Genomic DNA, 25811 nt, shown 5'->3' on the forward strand with positions numbered 1-25811 from the left:
GAAAATTTGTTATTTTCACCGTGAAAAAATAACAATTTGTTTATTTTAACTGCTGTTATTTCACTGCAGATATGTAATATTTTATCATTAGGTATAAAAGAAACTGTAGTCTCTTTTTAAAGTGTTTCGGACAATAATGTATGGATAGGTGTTTGCTTTTGTTGTTCTTTTGAAGTTTGTTTAAATGGTATAAACAGCATAAATGTTTGACGGCTATGTATGGTTTGAAATTCAGTACATTCTATATGATCTAAAAAATATTTCTATGATTTAAAGAAGAAAATAATTGGCCAAATAAACCATGCCGAAAAAAGTTCAGAACCAAAGTAGCAGCACAATTTACTCTCTCGTTTAAGTTGCATACATATCTGGATTGCTTTTCACCAAACAATATATACACTGAAATCTAAGAATAATTAATATTCTTTATTTTGGAATATTGAAGAATCACTTTAATTTTTTTAAGTCATACTTGGCACTTACTACCACTATCTACATCATTCTTCATGTAGAACATTCTGTAAACAGACATAGATTCCTTCACATCAGAACGTTAAAAAGTTATCAGTAAATAAACAAACATTGATTCCTTCACATCAAAACTCCAAATAGTTATCAGCCATAAACAAAAATTAATTCCTTCACATCATAACTCCAAAAAGTCAATAAGCTAATAAACAAACATTGATTCCTTCACAACAGAACTCCAAATAGTTATCAGCCAATTAACATAAATTGATTCATAAACAAACATTGTTTTCATAACATCAGAACTCCAAATAGTTAGCAGACAATTAACAAACATTGATTCATAAACAAACTTTAATTCATTTACATCAGAACTCCAAATAGTTATCAGTCAATAAACAAACATTGATTCATAAACAAACATTAATTTATTCACATCAGAACTCCATATTGTTATCAGTCAATAAAAAACATTGATTCGTAAACATTTTTTATTCATTCACATCAGAACTCCACATAGTTATCAGCCAATTAACAAACATTGATTCCTAAACAATTGACTCCTTCACATCAGAACTCGAAATCGACCAGGAAACACTAATAACTTAAAACTTAATTCTCAAATTTAAAATTTACAGGTCAAAGGAACTATAGTGCATGTTGTAAGTGGCAGGTGCCTGGATGTTGCAGAAGAAAAGTCAGGCGGAAACATCAGAGTTCAAGACTGCAATGGCGGGGATGCACAAAAATGGTCCATTGAGCATTATTTGACATAGTGGTGTGCCTTACATGAAGGCAATATATACGTTTGTGATTTGTTATTCTTTTGCTTTTATCTTTCTGTGAACATTCCATTTGTTGTTAAGGAATTAGTTGGACAGTAACAGGAGGTTCAAATCGAGCATGATGTGAACGGTCAATCTAGTTTGTAATGGGTTAATGGAGGAATATTAAAAACCTTAAAAGATAAGAAACAAGTTTATATGGGTTTGATGTTGTTTTTTCAAAGAACAATATAGGACTGTATTTCTCTTTTGTGAATCATGCTGATCTATCATTATTGTTTGTGTTACTGTTTCTGTACACATTTACATGAATAAAATTGCTTTGAGAAAAGTTTCTTTAGATGCTACAATCAAAATCATCATGATTAATTTGAGATGATGTATAAGAAGTCGCTCATTTAAATTCTCAACTTTTAAAATACTGTTTTTTTAGGATTGATCTTTTTCAGACTTGAAATAATACGTTTTTTATGATAGATCTTTTTCACACTTGAAAAAACACGTTTTTTATGATTGATCTTTTTCAGATTTGAAATAACACGTGTTGCAGCCACATCTATTAATAAAATTCCTGATTAATAAGAACTGAAGTCAAGTTCACACAAACCAATCAATCAATAATCCTAAAAAGCACGTGTTAAAATAAACAGAACACCCCAGTTTCTATATTCAAGCGCCTTAGTGGCATTGATCTCTTTAAGAGTCCATGCATTTTGTCCAAGCGTCTCAATAAATCCGTTTCTCAGAGTACATATGCAGGCCATCGACCGTTCGCATCACTGCAGACGCGTTCTTTTTCACTTCGTAAGCAGGATCAAGGCTGAACGTGAAACTGAAATATATGAAAATCAAAGCGCCGAGTGCATTGCAGTTTTTCGCTAATGCGTAGAACTGTGTGTAATTCTCCGGATGCAAAAGTTATCAGCAACACACATTACAATTGAACATCACGAATTGGAAGTATTAAGTTGAGATTGTTTCCTTAAAACAGCATGCATAAATGTGAATTGCTTATTATTTCTAATAAACTAAAAAGAACAAAATATCTTACGAGGACCCATTCGATGAAACTGAAAGACAACCAAACCAAACCAAACAAGTCTTGGTGTGCATCTACATGGCACCATAATAAGATCACAGTTCGTGATTCTCTTAAACAATTTGACATATTAGGTTCTATTATTTGTGATCCTAACGGTTGCCCGTAATATAGATGCTTTTTTCACTTACAGTTACTAAGTTATCAGTTAACACCCCTTTTAATAAATAACCAAATTTGATCATATGTTCGACATCTGCAATGTTTTGCACTTACTTTCTCAGAAGTTTGCTTAAAATCACCTTCTCTTCGTTCATCGCGAAGTGCTGTCCGATGCAGTTTCTAAAAACAAACAATAGACCATTCTTGTTAATTAAATGCCGCACACAGTGTTAAGTTCAACAGTTTGACGTAAATAAAAGGACGGAGCTTCGTTGATTGCAACAACGTAAAGGGAAAAACAGTCAGAACCTTCCAACAGATATATGTATACATATTATAAGTTTTTAATATTTATATTAAGTTTTATATTATAAGTTTGTAATCATCACATTACCTGATATCCAAGCTACCACATATTAAGCAATGAGGCATATACCATTGTTTGTTTGCAATAACCAGATCGACCCTATCTTTTTTCTATAGACTACACTTTCTCGAGAAACATATTTAGGAAATCTGAACGATATATATTGCAAATTAAGTATACTACACGTAGCATTTGTCAGAAAGTGCTGAATAATGTTTAAGACATATACCTATTTCCGGCGGAAAATGGAACGAACTGGTAAGAAGCTATCTTGTCGATGTTTTCGGGTGCGAATCGCTCCGGTTTGAACTCCCAGTGGTCTGCGCCCCAGTATTTCTCCATATGGTGCAGAGCCCAGATATTAAGCTGCACAATGCAGCCCGGGGGTATGGCCCGACCCCCAATGTTAAGTTCCTCTTGCAGTTCTCGTGATAAAATGGGGACGGGTGCGTGAAGTCGCATGCCTTCTTTGATACACTGCGTGAGGAACTCAAGTTTCGATAGATCAGACCTTAAATTGGAAACATAATGAAAGTAATTTCGAAGTTTTTGAGATCGTGTAAAAAATCAACGCCACAGAAAAGAGGTGAGAACTCCATCATTGACACAGATAGTCTAATGGACTTTGTAGTTGCCATTTAAATAGCTCTTAATTTTGCATTAAGATAACAAGGCGGAAAACATGCTTTAAACACAAATCAGCCAAAACATGATGTTATGAGTTGCTTTTTAGTAAAGTTTTAAGACAATAACGCTAATAAATGGCCGGCCACTAAGACATAGAAACAGAAAACAGGTGTGGAATGTACATGTAGCTACTAAATAAAAACCCACCATTCGATGTCGTCGGTATCGCGGCCGGCGAGCAATGCATCCACTTCCTGTTGGCATCTTCTCTGGTACTTCGGATGTTGTGCCAGCGAGTACAGGATCCAGGAAATAGCGCTCCCGGTCGTGTCGTGGCCTGTACGAAATGTGTGGTACCGTTAATGATTTTATCATACAGCTAAATGATTTAATAGATGTAAAGCACACGTTTAGATAACACTCAGAGTTTCTCTGGATGTTATGTATACGTGTGTTTTGCATGCCTACCAGCGTTTACACTGCTACTTCTTTACATAGCGAACTACTTGTCTTGGCCCTTACTTCCCATTTAAGGTCAAATTCGGTTAACACTTAAAGACGATATATCTCGTTAAATGTATAATGTTCCTCATTATTTTTATTATTTGTATATGAACATGCATCTAATGGATTCATTTCAAATCAATGTGCCGTTTAAGAAAAATAGCCGTTAGTTATCATCACAATACATCGTTTAGTTGCACCTTTATTTCATGCAAATGCTTCATGTAAACATGTATACATGTACAAATTAATCGAAATATACATATTACAAGATTGAATGTGCTTTTGATTGGGAGACAAGGTCGATGTGACACTTATATTAATTCATCTTCGTTTGTGTGGAGTTGCGACTGTAATCATTGTGGTCAGAAGTCGAACTGTAAGTGTTTACATTACATGTGAAAATGGTAGAAGACAATATTTAAGAGAAATATACTGCATATAAAAAAGTTACTTAATATAGAAATAGTTTTGATGAGCTGTCAGTCTCGCAAACGTCCTGGTACACGGTTTGTTAAAGAGCAGTAGAGAGCCGATTACACATGTCACAAAACGTTTTCATGCTATTATATATCGCTGTACAGCGCGGAACAAAAGTTCGTTTTCTGCACAGGACAATCGGTCGAAGACATTTAACAGATTATTTGTAGTAATAGTGCACGTCATGTCGCCAAAGCAGGGGTACCAGAAGTTTTTATAATGTGGACATCTCAACAGAAAGTGTTCGATTGTTTCTGGAGACCCACAGGAGCACAAGCGGGAGTATACTAGAGGCCTTCTGTAAAAGACGTGGACCAATCCGCTACATTCAAATCGAAGACGTGCGTGAAAGATTTGTACAGTTCCTGAACCAAAATAACAAAGAGGTGAGGATTTGTTTTTATGTTTTTAAGGCGTTTGAAATGATTGTACGAGATGATTTTTTTAATGATTTTGGGCAGTTGATTCCACTCACGTATTGTTTTGGGTAAGAAATATAAATTATATGCTTTCATGTGTTCTCTGGCATGTCGGTTGTGTCTCAAGTTGTATCCGTCATATTGGGCTTGGTTTACATTTCGAATCAGGTCTGACATGAAGGGTGATTTATTATTCATGACCTTTTTAAGTTCACTTTTAGATCGAATGTACAAATGTATATGTAAATTAACGTGTGTTGTTTTTTTACATATGAGTCGCGCGCATCCCATTCCAGCGCCAATTGGCCCCTAACTTGACCACTGAGACGATAACCTTCACATTTGAAGTGTGTGGAAAATACTATTTGATTACATTAATAAATTATCGTTCTATTCTTTATGATTTAATTCTCAAAGTACTCTTTATAACGATTCCATTGATTGATCTTTCGAATAAGAATGTGTCCAAGTCATTTCTTATCTACAGAGATCTCAGGATACGAATGTTTATAATACAACTCTAAAAGTGACAATGTGAATAACCGAACAATAGTATACTTACAACAAAGAAGAAACTGCGATGTTGAAAATATCAGTTTTAATCTACTCTGTCAACCTCGATTTAAACTGTTTTTAAACATTTCGAAAGATAGCACACACCAATATGATATAGAATTTAATATAACAGCGTTTTCTGATACTGTATTTTTAAAGCACCGGTCAATCAAATATTTGTGTATGCATGATGAACACGGATCAATTTCATTGAAAATATGACGCAATTTAATTAACGTTCGTGTTATGAAATATTAATCAGTATGGTCCTTTATCACCAAAAAATAATAGTTTTATAAACGTGTGTCCCATACTCGACTCCCTGCATAAGCATCATGCGCTACCGAATGGCTAGAAACTATACATTTAACTATTGCTGCAGTATTTTGGGGGATAAAAACCTCGCATTAACATGGCCCCTGACCCTTATTGACCTTACCTTCAAACAGGAAGGTGTCGACCTCGTTTCTGATCTCGAGGCGCGTCAGTCCGTTCCCCGTCTCGTCCCGCGCCGTAAGCAGGATATCAAGGAAGTCGACGTAACGCTTCTCTGCGACATCGGCATCCGCTCCGGCCGCCTGAATGACGTCATAACATATAAAGCTTTTAATCAGCGCGTTTAATGTGTTGTCATATCGGTTTAAGGACTTATAAAGTTTATATTTCAAAGGTAAATTTACTACAATAAAATAAGATACTAAAAATAAACGTTGACAAATATTGTTTCAAAACAATATAAAGTTTTAAATTGAATACCCATACCAAATGATTGTATTCCTTCAGTGTTAACTTCAGTAAAAGTCGTTAAAACTTTTTACAAGCTAAAAAGGGCAAATAGTATAAATCAAACTTATAAGTTTTAACCATACTATTTTGCATGCTTCTTAAGGCGACTTGAGGTGGCGATTTGCAAGAGAAATCAACGATAACCCCTATCTACCAGAGGTAATTGTATCAAACACGGTTATGTCCCTTACCAAAGCTTGTTTCCGTTTGTCAATTATTTCCTCCGCCACAGAATGCACGAAATCGCAGTCTTTCTTGAACTTGCGACCCGTGTCGGTCAGGTAGAAAGCGAAGTCCCATAGAAGGATAGGCCGCCTACAAAAATAAAAAGGTCAAGGTTTAGGGTGACTTATCCTTAAACAATCTTTCTCATTAAGAGTTGAAGTTCTTCATAACAGCATATTAAAGTTTTAATTGTTTTATCAGACATTTGAGTCGTGTTCTGAGAAAACTGGGCTTAATGCATGTGCGTAAAGTGTCGTCCCAGATTGGCCTGTGCAGTCCACACAGGCTAATCAGGGACGACACTTTCCGCTGTTATGGCATTTTTCGTTTAAAGGAAGTCTCTTCTACACGTAAATCCAGTTAAGGCGGAAAGTGTCGTCCCTGATTAGCCTGTGCGGACTGAACAGGCTAATCTGGGACGACACTTTACGCAAATGCATTAAGCCCAATTTTCTCAAAACACGACACATTTAATAACAAAGCACATGTAATTGGAACGTCGCATGCATAGCAAATTAAATTACATAATATGTACGTTAAATGCGAACGCGTGTAGTTTAATTATGGAAAATGTTTTCTTTAAACAACATATGAATTTAAAATGAATGTGTATTAATGAATAACAATAAATTAAGTTTGTATAATCCGATTTATGCAAACAGTTTAACAGTTCTAAATTCACTCACAAAAATCGGACAATCAGGGTGTCTGTAATACGGTTTACAGCCTTCACGTATGGATCTGTCTCCCTTAAAAAAAGAAGAAATAAATTGACAAATTTGTTACAAAAAGCATATCGCCACACGCAAATAAGTACGTGTCAAGTAATATGACAAATATATTACTTGCGGTGACTGTTGTAAAAAGTACAATGTACAAATAAAACAAAACTGCACATGCGCCATACATCTATTCGTCGTATGACTCATTTGGTGAAAAAAAAACGAACACTAAATACATATGTCCGAACGACAGAAACGCAAAAGTTAAATTATTTAAAGAAATAAAAACATAACCCTGCAGATTTCATGATTTTATAAACAAACGCCTTTTTCTGATTTAAACCTCTCCCACTCAGAAGCAAAGTGAAAATGGCTATGTGCAAAGAGCATAAAACCAGAACAGCCTACGAGTAACCTGCAGTCTGTTCAGGTTTTATGCTGTTACTGCTGATCAGTATCTAAAGGTTGAAAATGAAACCTTTAATACATGAATACAGTAAGAAAGGTCTTTAATTAAATGTAACTTTCTAAGGGACTACACATGCGTTAAAATACGTATCTAAGTGGTAAAGAGTTAAATATAGTTGCTCAAACTTAGCACATTTTTGCATGACGTCAAGCCATATTTGGTATTCAACTTGGACACCACCAATGTGCATTGCAGTGGTACATGTAAATGGTGGAACGAAAAAAACGTTGATAGTGTCTAGTACATCCTCTTTTTGACCGATTCATCATCACAATCACCATCACAATCATCATCATCGCCACTAACATCATCATCAGCAGCAGCGGCATCATCATAATCATCGTCGTTATCATCATAAAAAAAATCAGAATTTTTGTTCTATCCTAGTCGTCACCGGTAAAATCATTGTCATCATTAGCAACATCATTATTTTTCTCTACCATAGCATTTTTCTCAACTACGAACCAACCGCGTCGTGCTAAATTGTGCCTCATGCCACTTGCATTCAAGCAGTCTGGTCAGGTAGCGTGTCCCCTATTTAGAGTCATGCACAGGTTTCGTGGTATCTTAAGCGGACATGGTAGCATCTGACCAGACTTTGCTGAAGCGTCGCCGTTCGAATTTTACATAAGACCCATATTGCATGACGCGCCTCAATAAAAAAATCACAATAAATCTTTAAGACGCATTCGGTACACTAGCAAAAAGCTTTGAACCGTGTAAATATCGTGAATTCATTTTTCTGGGTACTGTTATAATTATTTAAGGTATATATAGATGACGATATGCTTTTTATAAGATGATAATTAAATGATGATGACAATGCTGATTGCTGTGATAAAGTGATGATGACGATGAGCTGATGTTTCTGATGATGATGACGACGATGAGTGATGTTTCTGATGATGATGACGAAGATGAAGCTGATGTTTCGGATAATGATTCGGATGATAATGACGATGGGCTGGAGATACCGAAGAAGACAAAGACCCGGAAGATTGAAATGATGCACAACTGCAAGTCATGTTTATGTTGTCATCAATTTAAAAAAAGATTGAACGCGGAGTGTAGTGAATATCAAAGTCAGGTTGACACCTAAAGCGCGTTCCTATGGTAACATTGTCAACGTGTGAATTGTTACATGAACGGCGATATGGAAGGCGTAGAAATACCGTTGGTGAAAACTGTAAGAAAAAGGTTAACCGAAAGACACATATTCACCAAAAGGACGCATCTGTAATTAGTTTACACTTATTTGATTGTCAGTGGTTCGCTCACGCGATTCTTAATTTCAATGTCGTCATACTAAAGACCACCTTTTGACGCCAACAGCAAGACCCATTCTTATACCTTGAAGGGGCGTTTTCACAGATTTTGGCATGTTTTGAAGTTTGTCATTTAATGCTTTATATCGATCAATGTGAACATTGGATCTAAAAAGCTCCAGAAAAAAAAACAAGAATAAAATTTAAAAAACGAAAAAAGGTAACCCTCAGCAGGACTAGAACCGCTGACCCCTGTAGTGCTGGAGTAAAAAGTCTGCGCATTAGACCACTCGGCCATCCTTCCTTTTACAATGAATGATGAACGTAGTTTCGCAAAATATTACGACGACAAAACTTTCCAAATTATTCAATCGTTTCGCGTCGCAACGATTGATAATTTTCAGGTTTTTATATCGTCAAAAGATGCATGGAAATGCTATTTTAGAGCATGGTAAATGTTCAGTATTACGGTTTCCTCACAACTATCATAACTAAAACGAAAATTTGCGAATATCAAACAATGTTTTTTTCAATTTTGTCAATTTATCAAACCGTGAAAATGCCCCTTTAATACAAATAGCAATTATATTATAATATTATAAACACCATGCCCTATCAGGGACCGACGACTGCCAGCCACACTATAAGGCAATTTCAAAAACCTATACAAATAATACAAATAACCCCTACCCGGCATGCTGCACGTCTTTTTCATAGGAGAAGGCGCACTTAAGAATGATCTCCAGCGTACACAAGAGCACGTTCTGGAACACCTCGAAACTCTCCTTGGTTTCAGCCTTCTTGGAGAGCTTGGCCTAAAATACACACACCAATACGTCGCAATACCATGCCATGCACGAAACAAGAAGGCCAAAAGTCCTATGTTGCCCCTATAAGTCAAGATACCCTTTCCAAACTCGGCTAAGATTAGAACAAATGTCTTGATTAAAATTCTTGCTTTTCAACACGTATAAATTATAGAATGCTCAAAAGGTTAAGTCTTATAAAGAAAACTGTCTCGCCCCTTCATGACCATGTTAAAAACCGACTGGAACCTTAACGATCTCAAACAAGATATTTCTTACAACAAAGAATCTGGACCATGAGGATCGTTTCAAGAAGATTGGACGAAAATGTAATACAGAAAGTGTTCAAAAGGTTTCACAACATCAATATAAAAAATGCCTCCCCCTGGATGCACAAGTTTTTAACGGAGCGGAACAATTATCGAAATCGACCGGATTTATATTATAAACACTCGTTCTGAGAACGTGTTCACGAGGTTTCACTAGAGAAATATAAGGAAAACTGCCCCAACCCAATGCTGCTAGGACCTGAACCATTGAAAACTCGAATGAATTATTATGGTGACTTTTATGGTGTGTTCAGTTTTTACTATAGCCATAAAGGGACAACTGCTCGTTTCCCTGGCGTCGCTGTTTCTAACGGACCATATCCACGTTCGACCTCGGCTGAGATATCATTAAAAATATGCTGAAAAAGATTCCTAAACAGAGATGAACAACTATGAGTGGTACAATGTTATCAAGGTTTCACTATAGCAAAACAAGGAAAACTGCACTATCCCCTGGCGGCGATATGTTTTTTTAACGGCGCGTATCCACTTACGAAGTCGGCTGACATATCATTATAACAAATTTTCTGATCGAGATTAATAATATTTTGCACAAATATATTACGTCAGTTGTGTTTACAAGCGTTTTCTTTTATTTAATATAATGATCTAGTTGTTTACCTCAGTTGACCCAGCTTCGAACTCATTCGCGATATCGTTAGGACAACAGTTCTGCTCGAGTTAAAAGACAAATCGAAACTAAAAGGTGGCGTCTAGAGTGTTCACAAGGAAAATATTAACGACGCTCGACGGAAAACAAGTAACAAATAAGCTCACAATGAGCGCATTGTACACACGTGAGCTGAAATGCAAAGCTATATGAAGATTTTAATCGAAGTAAATTTTGTCCTTATCTACGCTCAAATGCAAACACTTAAACTCGTTGGTAAGTACTGCATGGGAAACGGTGTGTTAATACGGTAGTGTGTGACCGCTAAAGGTCCACACTACAGGTTAAGACTTAGTAGTTAAACATGTCTGTGACCGCTCATGATCACTACCGCATGAAAAAAGCAGTTTAACTTATGTGACCACAGAGTCAATAGTCCATGTATAGACTTAGTAGTATGTGTCACCGCTCATGGTCAATACTGAATACTGTATGTGACGGCTTAGTAGTAAACTCTTTTTGGTAACCAGTTATGGTCAACATTATAGGAATAGACTTAGTAGCATAAATAGTCTTCAACCGCTCACGTTTAATATGCATATAAAGACGTGTGAGTATAACCTGCTTGTGACCGCTCGTGGTCAATACTGCATGCGAATACAGTTGTATTCAATAACATAACATGTATGTGACGATTCACGGTCAAAACTTCATGTAAAGACTTAGTAGTATAACCTTTCTTTAACCGCTCAAGGTGAATATTACATGAAAACAATTGGTACTTGTCTATGTCTATGATCGGTCAGAAGATGCGTAAAGAAAATGCATGCACTCCTGTAGAGATTGGCTTTATAATTATGGACCACGCGGAATGTCACCGAAGTGCCGCATGTATACAATTCAAACATGTTAAAGGGATCTTTTCACGCTTTGGTAAATTGACAAAATTGAAAAAAGTTGTTTCAGATTCGTAAGTTTTCGTTTTAGTTATGATATTTGTGAGGAAACAGTAATACTGAACATTAACCATGCTCTAATATAGCCATTATATGCATCTTTTGACGATTTTAAAACCTAAAAATTATAAAGCGTTGCAACGCGAAACGATTGAATAATTTGGAGAGTTCTGTTTTTGTCGTTAAATTTTGTGAAACTACGAAGATTGCTTATATAAGGTATAAAATACGTCAAGGATGTATACTCGGCGGAATAGCTCAGTCGGCTAAAGCGTTTTTACTTCAGGACTCTGGCAGGACTCCAGGGGTCACTGGTTCGAAACCTGCTCCGGGCAATGTTCTTTTCCTTTTTTAATTTTTTTCTTGATTTTTTACTGGAGCTTTTATGATCCAATGTTTACATTTATCAATATAAAGCATTTAATGAATAAGTTAAAAAATGCCAAAATCTGTGAAAAGGCCCCTTTAAGACTCCCCAGTTTGTGTTCAAATTAGCTGGAAGTACAACCCCATACATAGTGGCATATATACAATACTTCACATTTGTCTTGCCATTACCGAATGCGGACCAGCTGGGTTGGTATTCAGTAACACTATTGACGAGCACGTTCACAGCGGAAAGTAGTTAAACAAGACGTATATGTTTATGGCGACTATATCTTTTAAACGCTGTTATTTTAAACATTACCGCAGGATAATTGGCCATCGGTGTATGTAAAAGGAATAGTGTTTATGTACAAAATATTCGCATCACTTCGTATTGAACAGTTATAAAAAATTGTTTTCAAATAATATTAATGTTTATCTTACACTGAAAATTGTTCATCCTTGTTTGATAATTAGTTATTCAAATAAATTTGTTTACTTATTATTAACGCCGAACTACAGCGATCATCGAACAGATTTAGCTTAGGTGTTATATAAACTTGAATGTTTAAGTTGATACATGCGTCCTACAGACGCAGACTTGATCCGAAACGAAAATTTTCATTTCCCACATTGTATTCGTGATTTCACAAAGCAAATGCAAAATAAACAAACAGTTCACACTATGATAATACACGCTTTATGTGTACCAACGTCTTTCAAATACGCATACGCTTACCACCAGCACGTCTGCCGACCTGTTGAAGACCTTCGTGTAAGGTTTCAAGATGTCAAAGTGGAACGCCGGCGTCAGGAGCCGCCTGTTCCGGGCCCATCGCTTCCCGTTAGCCACCAGAAGTCCTTCCCCAAGCCAGGGTTCTATCAGACGGTATACACCGACCAGACCACGGGCCTTTGGTGCTGCAGAAACATTTGTTATATAGGCACATCGGTGAATCGTTCTTAAACTGCTTATAAATACGATTATAACATAAATGTTTCTTATTATACATCAGTAAAATACGCACAATGTCATCTATTCAGTTGAACGCCTTCTTACTCATCAATAAGTTATAATGATTTCGAAACTGACATTACCAACAATTTTATACATAACATTATAAGTCATTTCCAAAAATGAAGACAAAATCGCAAAAAGTTGTTGCTTGGGAACGTAGGATTTACATGCTATTTGTGTTCAAACTGCACATGCTCACGTTTTTATGTTAATCAATCGACAGAGTAAAAACGAGAAGGTAACGGGCGTAAAATAACTTATTTTGAAATTATGCTAACTGAAAAATCATTGATGTAGAAATGAAAAATGATCAAGACGCGACATGCCGTTTAATACACTTTTTGAAATGAGAAGTATGTGAAATCAATTCAGCGCAATCGAGGATGATGTCGGCGTTATCTATGCAAATTCATTTTTTCAAGTACACCTACCGTTGCTTTTACAGATTTGTCCCATAGCTTCGGGGCTACACGCGATGACGATAGGACGCCGGAAGAACCCCCACAGGAAGGCGAACCCATCCTCGCAGACATTCTTGTTGCAAAGCTCGATGAAATGATGAATACGCTTCGTAGGGTCTTTGGGAAACTGAAAGGCAACGTAAAATTAATCTTGAACAAGATTTGGATTGTTGCCTGATAAAGTGATCAATAAAATATACGATTTAAAAGGATATTACATTCTAGTTTTACCTTGTAAATGATGCGTTCAGTTTTTGGGCAATCGATATTACAATCATGAATTCTTATCTAATGTAAATTAAACGAACACTTCAAAAGGTGCAATGCTTAAATCAATAATTAAAGAAACATGTTCACACATTTTCGTATTTTAGTTTAAGTTTGACGAATACAAATGATATATTGAGAATTATCTTCAATTGTGATAACGTCACAAAGAAAATTTAAAAAAACGGGATACGGAGTACACTCGATTTAAATGTCCTCATTTAACTTTCTAAATTTTAAACAAATACCTGAATATAACCGAACAAGTTACATGTAATGAATAAAAAAAAATTAACTGGTAGAGTCTAACGTGAATACATTATTGTTTTCGCTATTGACTCCGTTTACGCAATACCGACACATGTACTCGTATTGTTGCAAAATAATACATGTGTCTGTTCTAGTTTTTTTCTAAAGAACAATTCTTTTTATCGTTTTACAACCGTTGCAACTAATCGAAAAACATCTTGTTTTAAGTATTTGTCTTTCTAGTACATTCGAGTAATTATTGATAGGTGTATTGGGTGTTGGGTGTTGAGCTCATAATTTACCAAGTCAATGGATGTTTATTAACATTTTATTGTTCATGACGCTGACTTATATAGGCACATGACGAAATGACCTTAACAGCCCGGCATTGCATCAGCCTTCATGGGTAAACGCTCATTGAAGAAAGAACAGAATTCCCTCAAAAGTAAACGAGTATTCTGAGAAACGGAAATAATAGATTGGATCTGGACTAGGATTTTAAGTATTGTACCCTTTCCATTTTCCCACATGAACTAACTGACGTTTGGCACTTTTTCAGATTTAATAGAATAATGTACATTATACAACCAATCTTTACTAAGTCCGTAATAATGGTAGCCTCGTTTGCATCAGCATTTTCGAAAAAAGGTAAACAACATGTATTTTGATTGGTTTGATTTGATTGACGAGTAACCTAGCCCTGGCCCTGGGAACGAGTAACCTAGTCGTAGGGACGACATTAATAAAACAGATGTCTCCAAAAGAACCACCGTACTCAGCTGACAAAGGGCCATATTTATTCATGCAACCGTGTATCAAGCAATCAATCAAAATATGTATTGTATACAGAATTCTAAGATCTACTTACGTATGGAAAACATCCTAAAAGCCAATGAGTTTCAGGTATTGTGACACCAGAAAATGCACGTTCCATGCGTTTCACGTAGCGGTAAAAACAAATTGCATTATACAATGCGATAAGGAATAATCCGATTAAAACAGATTTCAAGAAAAACAATAAATTTAATGTAAACAGTTCCATATTAGATGTACGGCTTTATACAAATCACAGTTTGAACTGCTATAAATGAACTACGGGTTAAAACATGGAACTACTGCACGATATCGCATAGTTTGTGTACATCATTGTGTACATCAACCGTAAAATCTAATTTTAGATAACGCATGCTGCATGGCGATAAACGTGTGTGATAAAGAACGACAACTCTGCTGTGAGATAACGTACTGTAGTAGCAGTTGCTGCCCTTGTAGTTTTAACATTTTTTTCCGAATTCATTAACAATTACCTTGTCAAAACAAACCATGTGTTCAAGATGATTTTATTTAAAATCACACACAATATACATATTTATCCATAAATAATGCAATATTTGACCATATTTTCGATTTAAATTGTTTAAAATAGTGTCTTACCCATATACGTAAATGAAATAATTACGTATTATGTATTTAAACAGCTACATGCTTTCATTGACGACATAACCTTTTACCAGCATTTGAGGACCATCAATTCAACAAAGCTCGCAGTTTGAAATTATAACATGATACTACTTTACTTTATTCGTGTACATGGCTGACTACTAATAATTAATTTGCGCAGTGATAGCATTTGAACCGAAGTCTTCTTTTTTCAAATAAATTAATTCAATAGACCGTATTGATAGGAAATCAACTAATTCATGTGAAAACCAATTTCTAACAATAATATGCACATGTGTTTCATTAATACATTGTATTCGCATAGTTTCAACACATTTTACTTAACTTTATTTTAGATTACAAAACATAACCGCTCAGATGTAGGTCACTTTTATTAGGTACCTCACGTTAAGAATCAGAAGAACCATTGTCAACTGTATTGCGAAGAACTTATCGTTGTCACCACGTTCGAACACGTTTATATGGCGAGCCTGCTGACTGAAAAACATCAGCGACCACGATGACGAGATTCCTTTCATGCAAAAAGAAACATGATCGGGGATTAAAAACCACGTTGATTGTATGTTACTCATTTTTTAGTCAGATACAAAGGTGAATGGAATGAAACCGACGTGCAAGAGACAGAAATTCCTCGTGTGCAATTGTCTCGATATTCCAGCTGTGACGGCTGCAATCGGCACTTTACAGACCTTGAATTTATCGGTTTGTAATTTTTCGTCGTAGCTGTTTAACGTCACTTTTGACCTTACATGACCTTTGTAAGTGTCCAATAAAATTCAAATAAAATGTCCTGCGGCTAGACACGAATGAATACACTTCATTTTTTTCCATTGGCTGATTTGAGCATACCATAACAAGAAATATCTTTAAAAAAAGATATACGGCGTTGATCGTGGAAGAAGTTGGTGAAAGGTAAAGAGTTCAATGAATGAGATCAAAGATAGCGAATGTCTTTTTCTGTGCAGTAATGTATTAAGCATGAGCGCGACGATTCTCGATACTGTTAATAATCGAATCAAATAGCAATGCCCGACAAACCACTAAAACAGGTTTGTTCGAAGAACGCGCGTATAAATATTTAAAATATGTACGGATACTTCGCGTGTGGCCGGTTGACTCATATGTTTTAATTTCACTTCCATTCTTCTTTTGGTTTTCTGTTTTGTATATATAGGTTTATGACCAGCAATATGTAATAATGTAAAATAAGCCGCGAAAAATCCGCGTTACATCCCGTACTGCGTGTGATGCAGCTAAGAACTGCACAGAAAAAAACATTCGCTATCTTTGATCTCATTCATTGAACTCTTTTCCTTTCACCAACTCCAACCACAATCAACGCCGTATATCTTTTTTTTTTAATATTTCTTGTTTCTTCTCAAATGGAAAAGAGGTGCGATAATCTGTATAAAAATGCTCATTTTAATATGGTTTTAAGTTTTTTTTTAAATCAACAATGCATATGAAACGTAACAAATTAAAAAGGAATGGAATATAAAGAAGTCATTTGGAAACTTTCAGCCTCCCATCTATGTATACTTGTTTGAGGATCAGGTGCCAGTCATCATAGATTCGAGCATACATTTTCATTATAGTTGTGATGTTTGTGAGAAAACAGTGATACTGAACATTAAACATGCTCTAAAATAACCATTATATGCATCTTCGACGATTTAATACCCTGAAAATTATAACGCGAAATGATTGAATAATTTAGAAAGTTTTGTTATTGTCGTTCTATTTTTTGATACAACGTTATTTGCATGAGCACGGATAGCCGAGTGGTCTAAGCGATAGACCTTTACTCCAGGGGTCAGTGGTTCGAGTCTGATTGTGGGTAACTTTTTTTCTTTAATTTTATTCGTGATTTCTGCTGGAGCTTTTTAGATCCAATACATTAATCAATATAAATCATTTAATGACAAAGTTCAATGCATGCCCAAACCTGTGAAAATGCCCTTTTAGCGAGCGACAGCTTGACCAGGCAAGGCCAATAAGTTATCAAAATATCTAAAATTTGTAAAAAAAATGTAAATAGTCCAACCTAGATTTAAATGTTTCCGAGTGCTAATTTCAATATGTTCACGCACGTTATACAACATCTGGAGGCTGTCAAAGTTAATGGTCCAAATGTAAATTAAAACGCATAATTACATATATAAGACGTTAGTAGTGATTATAGTCTCAGTTATGACGATTTCATCAAAACATACGAGTACACATTGAACACTCACTAAATAAAATTGCATTCCTTTCACTGTAGTGCTTTTGTTTGGCATAGGTGACCAGTGTGAACTTGGCACTGCCTTAAACAACAACACAAATACAGTGGATAGGACGAGCAGAATTTGCAGTAATGCTTTATGAAGTGTAAAAATAATAACGAATACAATTAGAAATACAATTGGATATTTGGGACATATAAAACATTATCCACGCTTAAGATTAACATCCCATGATAATAAGCAAGGTGTCGTACATTCATTTTTCTCAATAAAACATACATGTTTGGGATTCGATACGTTTAATTCAATACATATTACAACGATTATGTACATGACAAATCAGATTTAAATATGATTTGTACCCGGGCAGAAGTATAACAGTTTGACATTTCCTTATTATACTTAGCCGACTGGCTTAACATAATGCAAGCGATCAACGTGTGGCAAGCAATATAAACGGCAAGAACAGAATCATTCCGAATTCATCTGTTGTGTTACAAATCCTGTATCATTATCTCATTTTATATTACTGATCACTTATAATAGAAACTTGAAAGCGAATATATTTTAATATTACAGACGTATTTTTATTTCCCTCCGTGATTTACTATTTTCATTTGTTTTTTATGTGTGAACTTTTTTCAAAATTTCAATCTGTGAACAAGTCTCTTTAAATTGACGGCATCATGTTACATAATGTAAGCGCGCATATCTGGAAATCAACATTACTTTCGGCGATCAACCGTCTCGGAAATGAGGGTTATAAGAAACTCCTGTCTGCGCCCACAAATAGCACAGTTTTTACGATTGCTTAATTTCCTTATATACGTGTTCAAGTACATGCACTATTTCATATATTATTTTCCTGGTGTAATTCAAAGTGGATGATTATAAAGTAATTTAGAGATACCTGTTTCGTTTATTTGTGTTGATGGTTTATACAATAATTCAATGAAAAATATTGCCGTGGAGATAACGGCAAACGAACGCGAACAAATTAATGAGTAATATTCAGCATTTTAGTTTTATATAAACGTATCAAGTAAGGAAATGTCAACGTTAGTCAACATGAACACGTCAGTTAAACAGTTAACGCAAAAAACATCCGCACTGATGCGACTGTCGCCGGACCTTCTATTTGTCGGTGTCTATTCCGCCATTACATTCCAACCACTCGCCCTAATGGACAGGGAAAACGTTCAAATTAATCGGGATAACAACGGAATCGATTTCGAAAATTTCCACATCGCTATAACATCTAACCAGATCCGCGCAATTATCGCTCATATCGTGTCGTCTTCGTCTGCATTAACACGAATTGACGTCGCGGGTTTGAATTTTCTTTGTTTAAGGTTAAAAAGCAACGCAAGCCTGACTGGAACCTCCAACTTCAACGTTGACCATCACAACCGGAAATGTTTACAGGAGTCATGTGATCATCTTTATGAGGTTACAGGCCACCATTTCTCTATTGAGGATCTTGAAAAGCATCCGCTTCCCATTCAAATGTCGGCGATGCTCAAATATGACTGTGTAGTTGTCGGATTGTGTAATACGACGTCGTCGTCTCTGAAACTCGTCCAGGAAATAGTGGAGCAGCCCATGGAAGACCCAACATTTCCGAAGCAGCAAGACGACCGTCGTGAGCAACAAAGCAGTCGTGGGACGGAATTCTGCGAGGACTGGCACACGGCGACCTTCCAGTCCGTGAAGGCATTTAAGATGATTGGTTCATTCACTAGTTTCGTCACAAAGGAGAGCGACAAAAGCCCCCTGACCGAAAACATCGTCTTCAACGTAGTCGCAGACGAATAGATCGTCATTGGGGGTTTCTTTAAAGACGATTGTATTGATCGTGTTCCGAGACCGGAAACCCTTAGAATCGTCTTTTAAAGAAATTCTTCCTCACCTTGTGTAGACATAGAATAACACATTTAATCTGAGGTTTTACAACCAAAAGGAAATTAATCGATTCGATAAAGTGTTTTTGTTGAGAATTAATATGACGTTGATAGCGTTATCGCCTTAATACCCATTATTATGAATCGTACTTAAAAAAAACATCACAAGGCGGTAACAATTGCTTTAATCATTGTTTGTGGTTTTGTTAATATGATCTTGTATTTTTTTACGCAACTGGTAATATGCCTTATATCAACGAACAGCCATTACATTTTCCCGGAGTTTCTTGAGTTTCGTTATTCCCTCAACTTAAATTAAACGTAAAACTCATGTATGCTAAGAAACACATTATAACCGATGAGTGTAATGACATTAAATGCACAGTATAAATATTTTGCGATGACATTTATACCATGTCGTTATTAACCTACTTGTGTTGTTTAATTTATGTGCATATATATATTTCGACATAAAGTCTAAACCCTTTCTATTACTTCACAGCTTTTCTTCTATGTAGTGTCCGATCTATCGAAACTCGAGATCCTAACCCATTGTATCAAATAGAGAATGAGGCTTCGCTCGTCTATCCACTGTGTAAGACCTTATTAACATACTTCATTATACATTCATTGTAAAGTGTTAAAGCATTACAGTAACATTGATTTCCATTGTAGCTTTTTAAGAATTTTAGGATATCAAATATACCAGTATGTGATCATGATTGAAAAAAAGGGTCATAATTTATGGTTGTCATTTGTGATAATTTGTATTATATTTCATTATATATTTATTTATCCATCACCCAGATCTCACCGGATGCAAATATTCATTATTTTTCATAATTGGAGTGGAAAGCGTTGCACCGTCATTATGCGCACTTTGGCCTTGTGCATCCGTCTTTAGCAGTTATTTTTTTCAAGCCTATCCCGTGTCATGCCGCCTTTTCCGTGTCGCCGCCTATTCCGTGTCATGGAAGTCTTTCCGGCCAAGGTTTTACAGCGTATCCTCGCTTAAGCCCGAGATTGAGAGTCAAGACATGGCGTTTTTGTCAACACAGAGCTGGTTTTATCTAAAAGTGGACCGTGCATTGAATGATTTCAAAATGAATTGGCCCAACTGTTCATCTGCTTAAGATGTAATCTAGTTCAGGGAAAACTGGGCGTAATGCATGTGCGTAAAGTGTCGTCGTAGATTAGCCCGTGCAGTCCACATAGGCTAATCCGGGACGACGCTTTTGATTGTATTTTATTTTTGTGTAAAGGATGTAGCGAAAATCCAGCTTAGCCGGTAAGTGTCGTCCATGATTAGCCTGGGGCGACGATTTACGAATATGCATTGAGCCCGGTTCGCCCACTCAGGCATACATTTACGAATATGCATGCATGTTATTTACGAATAACTTTGGCCGATTGTTGACATGCGAACATGGAAAGATTATCATATCTTTCGTTCACATCAAGGTTATACGTTAACATCAACAATCAAAATGAAACTCTCGTCATGTGTGAAACATGATTTAGGTATAACACGTCTTTCGTGATACTTCGTGTAAGATATCCCTAGGATATACTTGTTCTTCTTTTTATTTAATTTTAGTAGCGTTAATTGCATAATTCATCGATATTGCTGCATGTTAGTTTATTGGATATTTCGTGGCCTGTTCAGTCACATATTGAAGATTATTAACTGCTTTTATTTGCATTGTTTATTAAAAAGATACTGTCCCTAATAACAAATAGAGGATGCCGATATTTCGTCTTATCCTCCTGTTCGATGTCATATTGATCAGTCACTTTCAAAACCTTTCATTAACATTTTGGTATTTCTATCAACAAGAATTCTGCATCTCTATAACATTTTCTAAATGTAATCGCAACCATGCGGTATCATTTATCATTATTCAACCGTCGGCAGCATTCTGCGTCTCTCAGTTTTTATTGGTGGTGTATTCAGCTGCCGTCTGAGGCGACTCTTCAAACACAACTAGAACACGCTTAATAACCAAACTGCGCAAACTGTACGATCAAAACGTCCATTATAGTATACATGTTTTATCAGCAACACGCGCGCAAAGCTCGGAGCTGTAGTGGACAACACCGTGCAATCGACTAATGCATCGTCTGCGGTTCATCCATCGGCTGCGGAAGTGTATACATGTCGGATAAAAGCGGAGTGTAAGTATTTCCATATTCTTTATATTTTACGTATTGAATTGAGCAGATGTGTGTGTGTTCTTTCAGAGCCTAAGTAAAAATGACTTTGTGAGCGTAATCCTTACCTTCCTAGCTGCTTACTTTTAAAGAAATCCGTTAGAATGTGGTCAAACATCAAACAAAATTCACCACTCTTTCTGTCAAACTCTAATTACACAGGATTTAGACCAAAGATAAATATGAACAACATTTTTTTGAAATATTTAATCATTTCTCTTCGGTCATTCCAAATTACAGAATCCAACATGAACACACAACATTTATATCAACGTTTAAATTCGAGTGGGGTTCGAAAAACGGCTCAAGACAACGGCCGCGGCTACTTATTAGATGGTCATGACATCGGCTGCGAAAATAAAATTATGCTCAAGCCATCGGCTGCGGCAATGAACATTGGCATGATGAGATGTGGACGTTACTCATTGACCATTTTCGATAGAACTTTCAGATATTTTGATCACAAAAACAGTTTTAAGATTTTCATTCGTATTATGGTTTATTATATCCGTGAACAATGCAGTCGTACCGATGCATAGTAGCACTTAAAGGGGTCCATTATCAGTTATTAATGTACCTGAAATACATAATGTGTTGTATTTTTAAATAGCAAATCAGTATATCATACGAGAGATATCATACGAGAGACTTTGACATTGTTTGAAAGCACACGTCTGCGTACGGAATCCGGATAGTAACATCTACAATCTCGCCCTTCTTTCATCAAGGGCGACACACGACACACGAAGCAGTATACACGATATATTGCGCGACAAACGAAGCGACACACGATATTTTGCGCTATGCTCAAAGCGACACACGAAATTTTGCGCGACACACGAAGCGACGCGCGATTATGTACCACGAAATATCGCCCTTGTGTAGGACACACGATATTGTAATATGTAGAAAGGCGATATATCGTGGTAAATATCGCGTGTCGCTCCGTGTATCGCGCAAAATATCGTGTGTCGCTTCGTGTGTCGAGCAAAATATCGTATGTCGTTTTGAGTATTGCGCAAAATATCGCGTGTCGCTTCGTGCATCGCGTAACATGTCGTGTGTCGCCCTTTGAACGCGAGACACGATATTTTGCTAGGTACTCAAAGTGACACACACTATTTTGCGCGACACACAAAGCGACACACGAAATGTTGCCGTAAACTCAAAGCGACACACGATATTTTGAGAAATACACGATAGCCCAAAAGACGATATATCGTGGTAAATATCGCGTGTCGCTTCGTGCATCGCGCAAAATATCGTGTGTCGCTTCGTGTGTCGAGAAAAATATCGCGTGTCGCTTTGAGTATCGCGCAAAATAATATGTGTCGCTTCGTGTATCGCGCAACATATCGTGTGTCGCCCTTGATGAAAGAAGAGCTAGATTATAGATGGCACTATCCGGATTCCGTATCTGCGTGATAATTAAACGTTCAACTTGTTAATTTATTTGAATGTGTGAGTTCTATACAGTTTTAACTATCTTCAGTCGTACCGCGACAAATCACATATGAATTTGGTCCTTTAATTCCAAATAGTATAATCTTGAAAGAAAGCCGCAACCGAAATATATCGAAAGTTAGCTCGTAATAAGAGTTTTGCCATAATTATCGTTATTTTTACGTTATTTTAACAAAAGGATAGAAGGAAATCATATAGTACAACGCATGCCAAACACATTTGACAATCTCATTCGAAGTACAGTGGAATCTCGAAATGTCGAAGTTCATAAACCATACAAATTATTTCGAGATAAAAGATATGCGAGTAACCCGATTTATAACACGTACATTTCTGACTAGTATAACTCGATACAGGTGACAAACGATTCTGAAAGCTCTCCAGTAGGAAATTCCAACATTACTGTCAACCTTCGTGTAGCTGTCTTTAAGTTTGTAAATTAATGCATGTGTGTCAATTAATGAAAACCTTTTATCTCAAATTTAAGAAGGGAATGAACATTTATGTTCGAAGTTTCCATTACTTCGATATATCCGTCTTCGGCATAGCGAGAGTCAAGTGTACTCTACATGATGTGGAGACATATTGCGTGTAAATGACTTGTTTCAATAATGTCAAAGTATGAATTATTTAAAACGAAATCCACTCACCCATCCCATTTTATTTCAAAATACGAATAAAAATCTTAAAACTGTTTTTGTGATCAAAATATCTGATAGTTCTATCGAATATGATCAATGAGTATCGTCCACATCTCATCATGCCAATTTTCATTGCCGCAGCCGATGGCTTGAGCATAATTTTATTTTCGCAGCCGATGTCATGACCACCTAATAAGTAGCCGCGGCCGTTGTCTTGAGCCGTTTTTCCAACTCCACTCGAATTTAAACGTTGATAAAAATATTGTGTGGTCATGTTGGATTCTGTAATTTGGAATGACCGAACAGAAATGATTAAATATTTCAATAAAATGTTGTTCATATTTATCTTTGGTCTAAATCCTGTTTATTTAGAGTTGGACAGAAACAGTGGTGAATTTTGTTTGATTTTTGATCACATTCTAACGGATTTCTTTAAAAATAAGCAGCTAGGAAGGTAAGGATTACGTTCATAAAGTCATTCTTACTTAGGCTCTGAAAGAACACACGCAAATCTGCTCAATTCAATACGTAAAATATAAAGAATAGGGAAAAACTTACCCGGCATGTTTACACTTCCGCAGCCGATGGATGAACCGCAGACGATGCGTTAGTCGATTGCACGGTGTGTGGACGACACTATTCAGATCCATCAACCGTAGGCATTTTGCACATTAAATGCTGACAACTGACAATGGTGTATGTGTCCTTGGCACACATGCTTAACGTTAAAGTGGCATATCAACATCTTAAACATTATTATATTTGCAAAAAAACTTGTTTAAGATATAGTGTTTATGTTTTGTTTTAAAATTAGTCCAGTCTGACACAGCGTAACAGAATGTTTTTACATTTGATACTTTCTTCAGTAAAAAAAAACAAATGCATAGAGCTGTTGTATAGGTCGAATATCACTGTGAGAATATTAGTACGATTTTACCCCAGATGTAACAAGTACTGGTTCTTCCCAAAAAAGGACTCGACAGCGTCTTAACAATAGGCTGTCGATGCCAAATATAATAGATATGTTAACATTAAGACGGACGCACGGTCGAATTAACTGGGTTTGGGACCAGTCTCACGGCCGTTAATCAAGGGGGCCACCTTTTTTTTGCGATGCATTAATAAATAAGCCAATGCTTTTTTCCGAGGTGGCGCTAAGGACCGGATGTTTTGAAATTTTACGGATAATTAAGCAGGGTGAGTTATATATGTTTTTAAACATACTAGTATTTAACAATATTTAAAATCGGTCAATATAGTGCGATTTAGCGAAGATTATTTTATCCACAAATTTACATAAACATACAACCACAACCAATTTTGAAACGTGATGACCTTTATAAGTCGTGACATAGAAACGATTTAAACATAAAATCGATGTGTGTTGCCTTTGTGTCAAGCCAATTTTCACCCAATGAAATCGCTAACAGCATCAAACCGTTGCCTTGAAAATCGCCCAATTTTTAAAAATAATGCGAAATATGTTGGAAAAAAACACATAAATCTAACTCACCCTGTAGAATTATCCGTGACATTTCATAACATCCGGTCTTTAGCGCCATCTCGGAAGTAGCATTGGCTCATTTATCAAGGCATCGCAAAAAGGAGTTGGCGACCGTGAATAACGGCAGTGAGTCTGAACGAAAACTGAAATTAAAGCCTCGAGCAGCCTAACCAAAAACTTTGCGTTTTTTTCATAATATTCCAGTAGGATTGGAAAATAAACTTTAACGCAGTAGGTGCGTGAAGTTGGCACACCGCTCAGTTATCGACATCAGCTCAGCAAATTACGAATGCTGATCTGGCACGGCACCTGGCTCGACATTTCAGATAAGTATTCATGTTAAAAGTGTTACAAAGAATGCTGAGCCAGCACAAAACTGTAGCGCGACATTCCAATTCATTCGTTATAAAAGTGTTACGGCGAATCCTGAGCCAGCTCAGCACTCCAGCGCGACATTTCCGATCAACAT

The 25811-nt window shown here is 36.3% G+C and overlaps 1 protein-coding gene across 1 annotated transcript; it reads right to left on the reverse strand.

Moving 5' to 3' along the window:
• Nucleotides 1–411: 411 nt before the first annotated feature.
• On the reverse strand, nucleotides 412–15079 carry LOC127851753 (cytochrome P450 4F6-like). Its single transcript, XM_052385625.1, has 11 exons — nucleotides 14804–15079; nucleotides 13390–13546; nucleotides 12680–12861; nucleotides 9564–9688; nucleotides 7104–7166; nucleotides 6384–6507; nucleotides 5846–5984; nucleotides 3656–3785; nucleotides 3051–3332; nucleotides 2569–2634; nucleotides 412–2085 (listed from the first exon to the last, which is right to left on the reverse strand). Exons 1-11 carry the CDS (start codon nucleotides 14975–14977, stop codon nucleotides 1980–1982), a joined length of 1548 nt encoding a protein of 515 aa, XP_052241585.1. The 5' UTR covers nucleotides 14978–15079; the 3' UTR covers nucleotides 412–1979.
• Nucleotides 15080–25811: the final 10732 nt, after the last annotated feature.

Source organism: Dreissena polymorpha, chromosome 11 (genome assembly GCF_020536995.1).
Source record: "Dreissena polymorpha isolate Duluth1 chromosome 11, UMN_Dpol_1.0, whole genome shotgun sequence".
In the NCBI taxonomy this organism is placed as follows: Eukaryota; Metazoa; Mollusca; class Bivalvia; order Myida; family Dreissenidae; genus Dreissena; species Dreissena polymorpha.